Raw genomic sequence first — 13093 nt, 5'->3', positions numbered from 1 at the left:
CCGGCGCCGCCCCGGCCGCCGAGCGCCCCGAGCGCCATCTTGCAGCAGCAGTGCCGCTGCCGGGGGCGCGGCCGGGGGCGGCCGTCGAGCTCCGCGGCCCTTCCAGCACTCAAACCTTACCCTTACTCTGCTCTGCGGGAGCAGCTGAAGCCGAACAATCACCTATGGCAGAGTCTCATCACAAATAAAAGCAACACACTCACCTCCATTTACACATTTATTAATATTACACCCGCTTCTAGAGCCCAACACGTGGGGTTGGTTTTGTTTTTTAAGACCAACCCCATCTGCCACAAGGAGAGGTTAGTCCTCTGTTTCTTAAACTCCTTTCCCACTTCTACCCGTGTACTTATTAAAGAGAAGCTGTAAACTTTAGGATATTTATTTGCATTAAATTTTTGAAATGTACATTCCATTGAACAAGAGCTGTATATCATGATTTTCACTATAAAACCATTGTGGTAATCAGCTTTAGTCCAAGAGTTGGAAGTAGATAAAAGTTAAACATTCATACATCTCAACTTGAAGAGTAAAAGTATGTGCAAATATAAAGAGACTCTCATAAAAAACCCCACTTTTTACATTTTAAGCATCGACTCACGAACAAGTGAAATATGTCCCATCTGCACGTGACTGCTAGTTATCCGTTATTGACTGCTCCATCTAAAACTGAAATGAACAACCTTTTGCCAGCTCAAAGGGCACCTTTCCAGAGATCAGATATATCTGCTCATAAATGCGCTGTATAAGTAGACACAAACATATTCTAGAGTTGGAAAGAGAGACAGGCAGGGAGAGAGAGCAAGTGAGGGAAAAAACCTGTTAACTATTGACTCTGATCTCTCTACTCCAGGGGCAATCGAGGAGCAAAGGCGTATCGCTGGTGCTAACCAGATGCAAAGAACGATCTCTCTCGATTTAGTGCAGCAAGGTGTAGTGAACTGTCGAAGAAAAGAACAGGAACCACACCTATGAACGTCAGAGTCCCTAATAAAATCTGACACTGACTGAGGTTTATCACCAGATACACCTTAATCTCAGCTGTACAAGTTGGGATGAGAATACTAGGGCCCCCTCAAAAGACTGGTCATCTGATCTGCCATTATGACTGTGCAATTTAATGAAATGGCGCACACAAGGTAACTGCTACTGAGCAGTTTGCTTTCAAACACAACGTATGAAATGTAGCTGCGGTTTTATACTCACATATTATTAAAATGTGAAAAAAGTTTGCAAATTCTTGCATCACTTAAAAAAAAAAAAGACAACGCTGGGTTTTCGTACCCCAGCACACGTATCCTTCACTTTCACATTAAACAGAAATTAGTTGCACAAGCATTACTAGCTCCGTAGAAAACTCTTCGCCTTTCTATGTTTCTGGTAGTTCAAAACCAGGAAGTTCTGTGATAAACCATAAAATTCTTCATATCCTTATGCCATTTGGTTAAAAAAACATCCTGAGTTTGTTTTAAAAAATTTTTTTGTGCAATTATTGGGATAAAAAGCTTCTCCCCAAAATGCAGTAGATCAGCTTGTTCCATGAGCATCCCTGGCTTCTGTCCAACTGCTGCCCAGGACTGCGTCTAAAGGAGCCCGTTTCTTCCGTATGCTGCGTCCAGAAGCAATGAGATCAGCATACCCCCGCTGGTGGGAGAAAGCGTAGGCGGAACGACGGCCAGACACCCCTCGGCGGAAAGCGCTCTGCCTGCGCTTTCGCTGGTGTTCCTCTGCCATGTATTTCTTCCGGTTCTTCTGAATCTTCATGCATGCAAAGACAATTAGTTTACGGGTTACAAGGGAAAACAGCTTGTTTGCATTTACTGTCTGGGGAAATAACCTGATACTTTTTTACATCCTTAAACTGCTTAAAAGGAGGGTTCTCTTTTTTTATTTTGTCTATCAAAATCTTGTTTTGATTTTGTTGGACACAAGAATATATGCAGTAACACATCACCGTTTCAGGTTTTCATTTACCTTCAAATGTCTTTCACTGAAGTGGATTGAAGATGTGTAATTGAAAGCTGGTCCTGCATTCTCATGCTGACACTTATTTACTATCTTTTCAACCAACACTACTGCAATTTTAACCATTTTCATACCCGTAGGCTATTTGCCAGCTCAAGGCAGGAGAGAAGCAAACAAAAACCATCCGCTATATTCTGACAGGTAACAATGGAACTCCAACACAGCCCAAATAAAAGCAGAAGCCAGGCCACCCGTAGCTTCCAAGTAGGTTTGTGGGGTTTTACAAAGTCAAGAGCTCAGCCAGGGCAAACGCCGAATTAGCCCACGCTGAGCGGCGTGCCGAGCTGGTACACATACCTCTGCAGAGGCACATCAAGGAAGATGCTGGGAAATAAGAACACATCAAAGCGACGCTCTGCTTTGGATGGCAAGATGTCACAGCACCAGTCGTCACCCAGCTAGAGGGCAGGCTGGGTCTGGCCTTTGGAGAGCCCTGCTCTACCCTCCCTGCCCACGGCACCCGAGCTCCAGCCTCGTGTACTTGTCCCTGGGGCACACTCACACGTTTATCTCTAATACTAGCACCAGTACGGACTCCTGTAAGTAAATACATGCCAAATGAACTGAAATAACGTTAAGACTTTATACTCACTTTATGACTTTCTGAAGGCCAAATTGTCATTGATAAGAAACGCTGTGCCACTACAGGAAGTAAGCAAATAGCAATTGATAAAATCATGGTCAGCCAGAGGTACGGTTGTCTCAGAGCATTTGGAGCGGTTCCTAGGAAGAAAAAGAGCAAAAATTAGTTTATGACATCATCAAGTAAACAGAAATAAGATACTAAAAGGCACAGCTCCTTTCCTGAGGCCCTAACATTCACCTATTCTGACTAAAGGTCAAAGAAAAACATTATATTAGAGGCAACTACCTTTCTTTGGTTGGGTTCAGCTTAAAAATGAGAACACAAAATTGAGCAGTTTTGTTTGGTTTGGGTTTGGGGTGGTTTGGGGTGGGTTTTTTTGGGGGGGTGGGGGGGGCAGGGGAGGGCAGGCATTTAGATCCAAGGCAACATAAGAAAGATTTGTCACTAGGAGAACTGGGAAGCACAGTTTTCCTCAGAAAAAAAAAGTGCTAATGGCTGGTACTTACGCCTCCCAGGACTCCCAGCAACATCCCAATGAGCTGCAAAGAGCATTTGGCTCTGTCTCACTTTGGGCTCTTCCCTTGTACTGATCAATTAGAGCAACTTTGCAACCACATACCCTGCCAGACCATTGCATTCCCTTTACTTTAAGCTGCCCCACCAGTTTTAAGTTAGTTTTCATTTGCAGACACCTACTGCTGGGCAACGTCAAGTTCCAGCCCATTTTCATTAAAAGAAGAGAAATATTCCAGTAAAGGAACCTGGCCCCAAACATAGACAAAACCCTTCCTTGGAAGCGAGTTAGTGTTTAACATCATTTCCTTTCACAGGCCTCAGGTTCATGCCATGACATTTTGGCCATAGTTCTGCTCAAGTTACAAAGCTGTGTGAGACAGGAATGAGAAACACGAAACACAAGGACTGACCTGTGAACTGAAAGCCAGAAGGAAAGAGAATGTGGATTCCCGCGCTGTGGAAGTCAAATGTGATACCAAAGTAAAGTGCAATACTGCCAAATACTGAAAAAGCATTAACAAAAGTCCAGTAAGACGTATCCAAGCCAATCTGAAAGCAAACAAAAGCTCCAAATGAGTTTATTAACTCAAAATAATGTCAACTACTCTCAAGACTGACAGTGTTTTGGTCGTGCCATCTCTCATCCCGTTACCCATCAGTCAGAGAGAGAGCATCAACAGAGAAGGCAAAAAGGGGAAGCTTTTTGCATATTGTTACATTTTTCATAGACAAATTTAGAATCATGACCAGAAAGCGTTTTCAGAGCAACTGAGATCAGGAAGCTAAGCTTACTTGCCTGAAAATTGACGACAAATATAAGAGAAGATGCTGCCGTGACAGCAAATGACTGATAATCTGAAGGTGCCTCTCCATCTTGTCCCATAGTTTTAAGGTAAGCTCCATATGGTATGAAGAAAATTATCAATGAAGTTACAGCTCCATGAAGCAAACTTAAAAAAAATTTCTTGTAGTTAAAAAGTAAATCTTTCTGTCCCAAAATATACAGTCTGGGGAACCGAAGACTCAATTTGTCGCTCACATCCTTAAAGGGGGGAAAAAGAAAAGAACAAGAAGCTCAACTATACAGTGTCCCAAAGGAAATGGCAGGCTTCTTTCCCTTTTCAGACAGCAGAATGTCCACTGCTGCACGGCCCTTTACAGCTATGTACTGTGTTGGAGTCCTTTCCCTACACGGTGAGTAAGCAGGACATGGGGGCTATCATTACACGTCCTGACTTTAAGTCCCTAACGAATGCTCAAGCGAGAGCTTAATTTGGTACTGAATTTATTTCTTAGCTTTTATCACAAAAGAAAGCAGAAACGTTGCTTTGCCTAATCAGCAGGTAAGCCTTGGACAGAAAAACAAGTGGAGAAGGCCAGAAGGACTTGTCCCACTGAGTGAAAACAACTGCTACACACCAAGATTTCTGTCAAATACAGTCATTTAAAAATGTGCAGTCCCTACATCTGCAGCTCAGAAGGGTGAGCAAGGAATACCTCTTCCATTAACAAAGCCACCCATTGCTGTGCTGTGTGAACAACGTCATGGAACAGCAGGCACTTAGAAATATTTTTAACAAACACAATTAGCACTGAAGGCCTCTGACCTGACCAACTTTGGCTATTTCAGTAACCCTCTGCTTATCGTCTCGTTACCTCAGACACCGCGAAGAGGAACACAAAAACCCAAAAGACCATACAAAACACCCACAATGCCTTGTACATAAAACAAAGCAAGCAGTTTTTGTGTAATTAAGACTTGATGTTAGATGCCTTTGGATTCATCTGCTGTTAACATGGAGAATACCTGGTCAAGCAAGCCAACTAGCAGAACCGGGAGACTAGAATACAACACATTGTACAGCGTGATGAACCAGTCTTCATATGCTGTCTGTAAGAAGAGAAGGAATTTCAGTAGTTAATTATTTCTTTTTGATTACCTTTTCCTTCCAAGTCCTGAGAAAATTCACACGTGCTCTACTATAGCATTAAATCACCTGTCTCAGTGTTTACAGAAAAGGCAAGCCGCACTTTAGCTCAAAGCTCAGTTTAAACTCTTTTTAGCCTGTATTAAGCTGCCCCTCTCTTCACAAACCATCAGTGTTGCCTGACCTGGAACACTATCAAAACTGAACACCTCGCGCCAAGCATCAGTCTGGTTTATAGCTGCACTCGTGACTGTGATGAGCACTTGGCATCCCACATACAAGTCTGAGAACCCTGGATTCTTTGTACATTCTTGTTTTGCTCTCTCCTAGGCACCCACAGTTTCCATCACAGCAACAGGAGGAACCTCAGGCAGGGCTGAAGTCTGTGACTATGGCCCTGATTCCCCATGCAATGACATCTGCCCATGGAGATAAAGTCTTAAAGTCCTTTCAACACTACTTGAACTTCAACACTGACAGTTACAACAAGCACATTTCAAGCCATTCTAGCCAGCAGTACAAGATTTAAAAAAGTCTGAGTTTGGTTTCCTACTGATATATACCTGCATCATCTCACTTCACCAAGGAATACCTTAAGTAGCAGAGTTGGGAAAGGATTCCCAAACTACTATATAACAATCTTTCCCTCCCCTTCTCCCTGTACAATCATGATACTGAATTTAGTGTTCTGAAATCATAACCAGCTGCTTCGGTTGTAACTAACTGGCTTAGTAGTTACCACCTACTCTCCTGCAGAAATCACTGATGATGACCTCAGGTTCCCATCACATCCCAGGTTAAGCCTTTGCTAATCTGGACGGACAAAATGGAAGATCTGCTTGTTAATATTACACATGAGCATGTCTTCTTACCTGGGCAGAAAAGCCATTAAAGAACGAATACCAGATGTGGACTAGTGTAAAAGCAAAGTTTTTGTAGAAAAAATATCTTAGAAACTTGCACATCCTAATGTAAGACCATCGTCCGTGGACCAGCAGCAGCCTTTGGAGGTAGCGGAATTGCCCAAAAGAGTAGTCACTTGACATGACGGCTTGCATCCCTTCTTGGCCACTGATTCCAACTCCAATGTGGGCAGCTAAGTTAATGAAACAAACACCACACACTAAGTTGAACAAAGGGAGAGGAACAACATGATCGAGGGTAAATCTTCTTCCATCTCCTATTTTCTGCTTCAGGTTCTCCAGCCTCATTTTATTTCTGCATACGGCACAGAGGCTGCATTACAGCCTAACGCGACAGTGCATAAGCCCTCCCTGGCCCTGCTATTTACTGCTCACGTCTCCACCGTCGCTTGGATTCCCTCGGTGCTTGTTCCGTCAGAACAGACGCTGGGAACTTCGACGAAGGGAGAACTAAGAGATGAGGCAGAGCGAGCAAACCCCTGAACAAACTGGGCAGGAAGCTTACAAATACACTCCTGACATAATGCATATCCCAGAAGTTTCTTTCTCAGTGGGATTTCTCAGGAAGCAGTTCAGAGAGCGCTAGCTGCAATGCAGCACGGCTAGTGCCTCCAAGCAAGGGGCAGCTAAGCTATTGCTTTGTTCTTTATATTACACTTCTGTAACCCATGTAATACCCACAGACATAATTCAAGTCCCTTCTCGGGGAATATCTAGAGAAAAGGCTAAAGTACATGGACAGAAACCGCTGACCATTTCATAAAGGGCTTCCCCAGAACGGGAAAGCACAGGCGTAGAAGCTAACAAAACCCCAGTGACGTTAATGTGGATAACGAAATAGATGGCAGAATCTTCTGAAAAAGAGTAATAGCGAAGAGACTACAGAAGAACACCCAGAAGAGATCCTTCCTACCAAGGGAAGTTTTACAGCTGCCTTACTTTTAATCATGTTTACATCATTGGCACCATCCCCAATAGCCAGAGTAATAGCTTTCTTGTATTTCTTCACAAGCTCGACCACCATGGCCTTCTGCTTTGGAGTCACTCGACAGCAGATCACAGCCCTGCATTCACAGGCCAAATCAACAAAGTTCTGCTGCTGCTGTTCTTTGTAAGCTTCAGCCCTTCTTTTCTTCTCAGATTGCTTTTTCTTCTCTTCTGCTGTTCTGGGGAATTTCAGTTTAAGTTTCTTTTTCTTCTTTTTCTTCTCTAGCAGGATTTCATTCTGCGTAACAAAAATACTTTGTTTTCTTCTACGCTATTTCAAATTGCACTCCAAGTACTGCCTATACAACATGCTTAACTTTATTATGCTCCCATCAGCCATTTATAGCATTTAAGTAAAATGCTCGTGCAAAGGAGTGAACAAAAAGCTACAGAAACAAAGAAAAGAATGTACTTGGTGGGATTAACAAAAGCAAAATGCTTGTATTTAGTGTCACAGCACTTCGTGCAGAGTTTAAAGGAATATTTCCTCTGATGTGAACTAACCCACTTTAGAAAACATTCAGTATTTAAACTTCCCTCTCTCCTATCTCCCCATCTCCTAGAGGCAGCACAACTGTGCCCAGCACGTGTGGAAGTGTCCTGTAAATACCGGGGTTAGCTCTGGAGCAGTTCAGCTGGAGCAGGGGGTATCAGAGACCTGCCATCTTATCTGATGCTCCTGCTCAATGACCTTTAGGCACCCCCAGCCTGCTTCCTATGCCTTATACATGGGTGTACATTTCTTTATACAAAATAGAAGTTCAGGCCTGGAACGCTGAAACATGGCAGATGGTCCTTAGCTGCTCACTGGACTTTCTCTTTTACAGGTGCCTGTAAGAGCAGCCTGCCAGCCCCGTGGGTAATAGTCACTGGATTACTGTGAGTCACCCCGCTGCTAAAAGCTCTTTTCTGCTTTGTAAGCTCCTGTGACAGCACTAAATTGCAGGACTGGGCAGGAAACTTGTCTTTTGTTTCTAACCTTTCACTCCCGTCTCTCATTTCAAGCACTATTTCTGTGCCCATACCGAAGCCATGCACCCTGCAGCACTGGCAGTATCTTGTTCTAATTTTTTTTCCCATTAGACCAGAATCCCCATGAAGAATAAACATGCTGAAAATCAGGCTGTGCTTTTGCAGGAGCTTGGCTTTACTTTGATGGCAGCTACCAGGGTGGTTTGAAAGGCCCAAGACATTCCTTATTTTATTGAGCACCATTTTCAACTTTCAAAACCAAAAACATTTCTGAATACAAATATCAAACAGGTCTGTTCAAGTGGCGGCAGAACAGCTGCAGAATTGTCATTGGCTGGTTTAGCAAAGCAGACAGATGAACAGAGTCCTCAGTGAAGGACACCGTGACTTGGTGGTACCCCCAAACTGTCAAATACACAGGAGAATATCTTTTGTACATACCAACCAGGAGCCAGTGATTATTAAAGCACGATCTTTACTACCGTGGAAGAAGGGCTCATTCATTCTTAGAGAGGAATGTGTACTTGATCCAGCTCTGTTCCTCTGGTTTTCCAACCTAGTTTGAAGAAGAGCACTGGAAAGAGAGGTGGATACTATTACAGAAAGGTCAAGGATAAACTTTAAGCTAGATCAGTCCCAGACTGAGAATCTGCAAGAAAGAAATGCAATACATGCTGCAAGGACTTTGTTTGCCACCTATTAGGTGATGTTCTAAGCAGTGCTAGAGCAACAGTGAAAAGAGGATCACACCGGTTTGAAAGCCTTGCTGTTTTGCAAGTAAGGAAAAATTTGGAAAAACGAGCCAAGAATAGTTGTGACTGTTACAAGGCTGTAGTTCTCCCAGCCTTGTGTTGTTTTTCCTTGGGTCTAACCATTTTGACAAATGCTTTGTGACTAAGCGCTGAACACCTTGTGATCCGTTGTGCTTTTATAGCATAGGTCTGTACTGCGTACAGGAGCATGGGATAGGGTGAAAGACCAGCTGGGGTAATGCTGGGGTTCAGGGACAGGTAGTGAGAGCAAAACCTGGCAACTAATCAAGATTTGGACTAGGGAGAGACCTGCTTAGCCCACTCCAGGTGAGCTCTAGGCTCGTCTCGACTACAGGACATATTTAACGTCAACAGTTGTTGACCTGGAACTTACAAGCTCCTGCAAACAGGGTATCTACCCACAAGTAAGGAGGTTACCTTGTAAAATTACAATTCCATAAGAAGCAAAAGAAACAGACAATGCACAGCCGAACAACTGCCAAGAAATACTGTTCAGTCATTGAAGAGTCACTGTGGGATAATGTTACTGCTGGGTTAATTTTAACAATTGAACATTTTTAGTTCCCACAAAAGAAATCCTGTGTGCTTTTCACTTGCCTGATATCTTCTCCATAGCAGATTGTTGTTTCGTCTGTTAAGAGTTCACAAGAAAATCCAATATTTTCAGCAGTTTCTAAAACAAAAAAAAAATAGAGAAGTTTTTACTTAAAAGTTCTGTCATGAGTACCTGTTGGGAGCAGTGAGAAGTACCTGAAGTCCTTCTAAGTAATTTTGAAGTTATGTTTCCATATGAGAATTTCCTTTCATTACTATAGCCTGGAAACAGGGGGGAAAAAAATCATACATAGGACAGAGAAGCTGGGGGAATGCTTGTTAATTATTTGTCATACAACAACTGTGTGGCCATGAAGGCGCAGCAGGTGCTGGATTTAAAGTCGACAACAGGGAATTCTAGTTCCTATGAAATGTACACTACTGTGGTGCAATGCATTGTCGCAAGATGTTTTGAATGCAAAAACTGTTAGTGATCTGGAAAAGTCCATCAGCCAATTCGTGGAAGAAAGACCTACCAGGGGCTATTTATCTTGATGGTGGAGATGCTGCCTCCATGTCAGAGAGCTGTTACACCAAAGGCATTGCAAGAATCAACCACAGGGTATGCCACACTGTCTCGCCCCGTCCTTACTCCGGATTCCTTGAACCAGAGAGGTGTCGGTCTGGCTGCAGGTCCGTCCAGGCTGTAGCACAGCCATTCTTAGTTACAAATCTAATGCCATTTTTTGAACTGACTTAAAATGTGTTGCCAGACTGCAGACTAGCAACTACCAAAGGAAAAGCAAATCAGTCTCTGTCAGCAGCACTTGTGATTCTTTGGACAGTTAATTTTCACTGTAAAAAGATAAGTTTTGGTACCTGCCCTCAGAGCCAAGCAAGCCTGGTGCTAAAAGCAAGTTGTCCTGCATTTGCTTTGCAATGGGAAAAGCAGCAGCTGGCTATTTCCCTCTAGAAGACAGTGACAAAACCAGTCATCTAGGCTAATCTGTTGGAGAAACAGAGGTTACACAGAAGCCCATCCAGTAACTCTGGACTGGGAACAGCTTCTGCATGTTGTAGAAATTCTTCCAGTTTTGTTTTAAATGGACTTTCATACTAAGCTTTTCTAGAAAATCGTATGCTTTATTTCTAGTCTGCATTTGTCCCAGTTTATCTTCTAGCCCTTACCCTGTTTTTAGTATTTATTTGGCTGTAAGTAAACCCACCTTTTTTGTCACCAGTAAGCACCCAGATTTTAATGTCTGCTTCTGAAAGTCTGGAAATAGTTTCTGGAACTCCATCCTGTAGTTTGTCTTCAATAGCTGTTGCACCAAGCAGCTGAGAGATATTTGAAATACAGGTATTTAGTAGGGTAAACATGTATAAAAAACTGATTTCTTTTCAGTAGGGAATGAAACTATCCCAGATACGTCTTCAAGCCAAGGTACAGCTCAAGTTAAGAATTCAGTAAAGACAGACTCCTGCACATAGAAGTGACCACACTGAAATACATGTACTAAAAGACGTTTCCCTTCATTCTATTAAACACTAAAATTTGGTGTGGCTCGAAAGCCAATAAAATACTGAAAAGATCTAAATCAAAATGTCCTAATAAACAGGGATAATCTGTTTTCAAAAAGATCTGTTTCTTCTTTTACAAGAATAAAAGTACACTAAAACATTAAAGCTTGACTTACAATCAAGTTTTTTTCTATTTCCTCATATACTTTGTCCAGAGCTTCATCACGATTAGTTGTAGCTACACTGGCCTCCACAAACTTTTTATTCCATGCTTCAAATTCATCATGACTAATGTCTCTATAGCACAGGCAGAGTGTCCTAAGAGTTTCATTTGCAAAAATCTGGAAAACAATTAACAAAACATATCCACAAAACACTTAATTTGCAATCCAAACGTAAGAGTTAAGATCACAGGCATGTGCTAAGTCTGATAAAACAAATCTGACTGCACAATTAGTCCTGGCTGTTTCAGAAATGCCAAAAATCAGATTACAGCTGACAAGGCAATTCAGTTCAAGTCTGAGCTGCAAGACTGAAGATGTGACACACAGAACAGAGTGTAGTGATCTAGAATACTGATAGCTATGAAAAAAAAACATGTAGAAAAAATTTAAGTTCACTTCTCATGAAAAGACAATTAATGTACTTTTAAGAACATGCATGAAAACTTGTATTGCTTTAATTATTTCTTGGGTTTGGGATGACTTGTAGAACCAATTATAGGCCTGTAGTTGATTGAATAGTTCAGGAAAAGAAAATGAATAAAATTATAGTCAGAAATAAAAAAATGTAATTTAAAAACAGCATATAAAATACAAACATACATCTAGTGCTTCTTCTGTAGCTTCTCTCTTTAGATTCCTTGGGTGCAACCGTTCATAAATTACTGTATCAGCCCCTTTACAATATAGCCTGATATTTCCACCTGATTCTCTTACTGTGGAGTAAAATATGAGAAGTTGGACAACATGTTAGAGTACATTTAAGTGAAGGTATAGTTTCAGATTAGATTTTTTCAGTCTACTGCTGTTAAGTGCCAAAACTACAAGATGATGTTTTTTCTTCATTATCTCTAATATTAGTCAATCAAGTAACTTGGTTGACAAGTGCATTTCCTCTTCTCTTTCATGATGGGAGAGGATATTTAAACTCCCAAAGATTATGTTTTTGATAATCCTTCATATAGTGTTAATATCTCACTTGCCCACAGGGGCTGGGCAGAGACATACACTTAGAGGTATGATGCACCATAATTACAGCTTAGAAACAACACATCTCTAACTGATTCAAGACTGACTTCTTTAAAGCTAGTTGAAATTAAAACTAAAGAGCTACTTACACCTCAGCCTGCGTGCCTACTGTTCCAATAGCTAGAGGAACATACAACTTTTGTTTGTTCTCTGGGGAAAGGGGGCATCAATCCTCTTTTAGATGCATTTGTAGCATTTTTCAGGCTTCTGCTAAGAGGACCTGAGCTTGTCTTCGGCAAAGGCCACATCTGGACACCAGGGATGTCTGGTGGACACATCTGCACCTAATCACAAAGCCTCTCTTTTTCTATACAGAGCTATGTGGATTAAAATCTATCAGAGGACTATGTGTTTGTTACACAGCTGTAATTCTTGACTTCAACTTCCCTCGCACAGACTTTTTCACCTATGAAATACAAGAGACCCCTTCTATGAAGGTTGCCTTGTGACCAGCTTACCAATGACAGACATCCGTTTTCGGTCACTGTTGAAATCCAAGATAGCAAGGACATCATAAGTTCTTTCAATCCCCATCTCACTTATAGTGATGGTATTTTGTGTTCGTGAAAGAAAAACATAGCCAAGGTTTCTGGCCGCTGTAACCAGGGCCCCTTCGTCTGGGGAAGCTGCTTGGTAATTGAGCTGACCTGTATCATTGGAACAGTGAAAAGAAGAGAAAGCCAGGATGTACCTGAGCATTACAGGGGCACTTGGACACCACAGCTAAAAAATTCACACCCGTTCTTTAGAGCACTTGTGAGCTGGATGCGCAATGCCGCACCCTTTCCTCTTCTGAAGTGAGGTCTAATTCTGCTGCAGCACCCAACAGCAGTGCCCTCACAGGAGAGGGGCCAGGGACCAACTCCTTTTTATTACGTGTACTTTCCAAACAGGATAGGACACTGAACCCTCTTCCCCCTAGGTAGGGAGGTAAATGTAGGTAAAAACTGTAACTTCTCTGTCTCAAAACAAATATAACTTAAATATTTTAATTTCTCAATACATTCATTTAAGCATTTTCAAAGGAAGCTCCAAAAGACAAATCCTGGGCCACAGACACCAACATTAGGTAGAGGAA

At 42.1% G+C, this 13093-nt stretch overlaps 1 protein-coding gene across 2 annotated transcripts in view; it reads right to left on the bottom strand.

The window, feature by feature from the left end:
• Positions 1–205: 205 nt before the first annotated feature.
• The window catches only part of ATP8B1 (ATPase phospholipid transporting 8B1), a 42421-nt gene continuing 29533 nt past the window's right edge, over positions 206–13093 (bottom strand). For both annotated transcript variants that reach the window (XM_075077905.1, XM_075077906.1), the window contains 13 exons: positions 12474–12662; positions 11590–11702; positions 10942–11106; positions 10471–10582; positions 9308–9383; positions 8379–8511; positions 6918–7203; positions 5928–6151; positions 4935–5018; positions 3924–4169; positions 3538–3676; positions 2618–2748; positions 206–1758 (listed from right to left, as the gene is read on the bottom strand). In XM_075077905.1, the coding sequence (XP_074934006.1) occupies positions 1528–1758; positions 2618–2748; positions 3538–3676; positions 3924–4169; positions 4935–5018; positions 5928–6151; positions 6918–7203; positions 8379–8511; positions 9308–9383; positions 10471–10582; positions 10942–11106; positions 11590–11702; positions 12474–12662 (2129 nt within the window). In that variant the 3' untranslated portion in view covers positions 206–1527. The remainder of the gene's footprint in view (positions 1759–2617; positions 2749–3537; positions 3677–3923; positions 4170–4934; positions 5019–5927; positions 6152–6917; positions 7204–8378; positions 8512–9307; positions 9384–10470; positions 10583–10941; positions 11107–11589; positions 11703–12473; positions 12663–13093) is intronic.

Source organism: Phalacrocorax aristotelis, chromosome W, assembly GCF_949628215.1.
Source record: "Phalacrocorax aristotelis chromosome W, bGulAri2.1, whole genome shotgun sequence".
Taxonomy (NCBI): domain Eukaryota; kingdom Metazoa; phylum Chordata; class Aves; order Suliformes; family Phalacrocoracidae; genus Phalacrocorax; species Phalacrocorax aristotelis.
The sequence above is the reverse complement of the archived record's forward strand: the minus strand, read 5'-3'. Positions and strand labels throughout refer to the sequence as shown.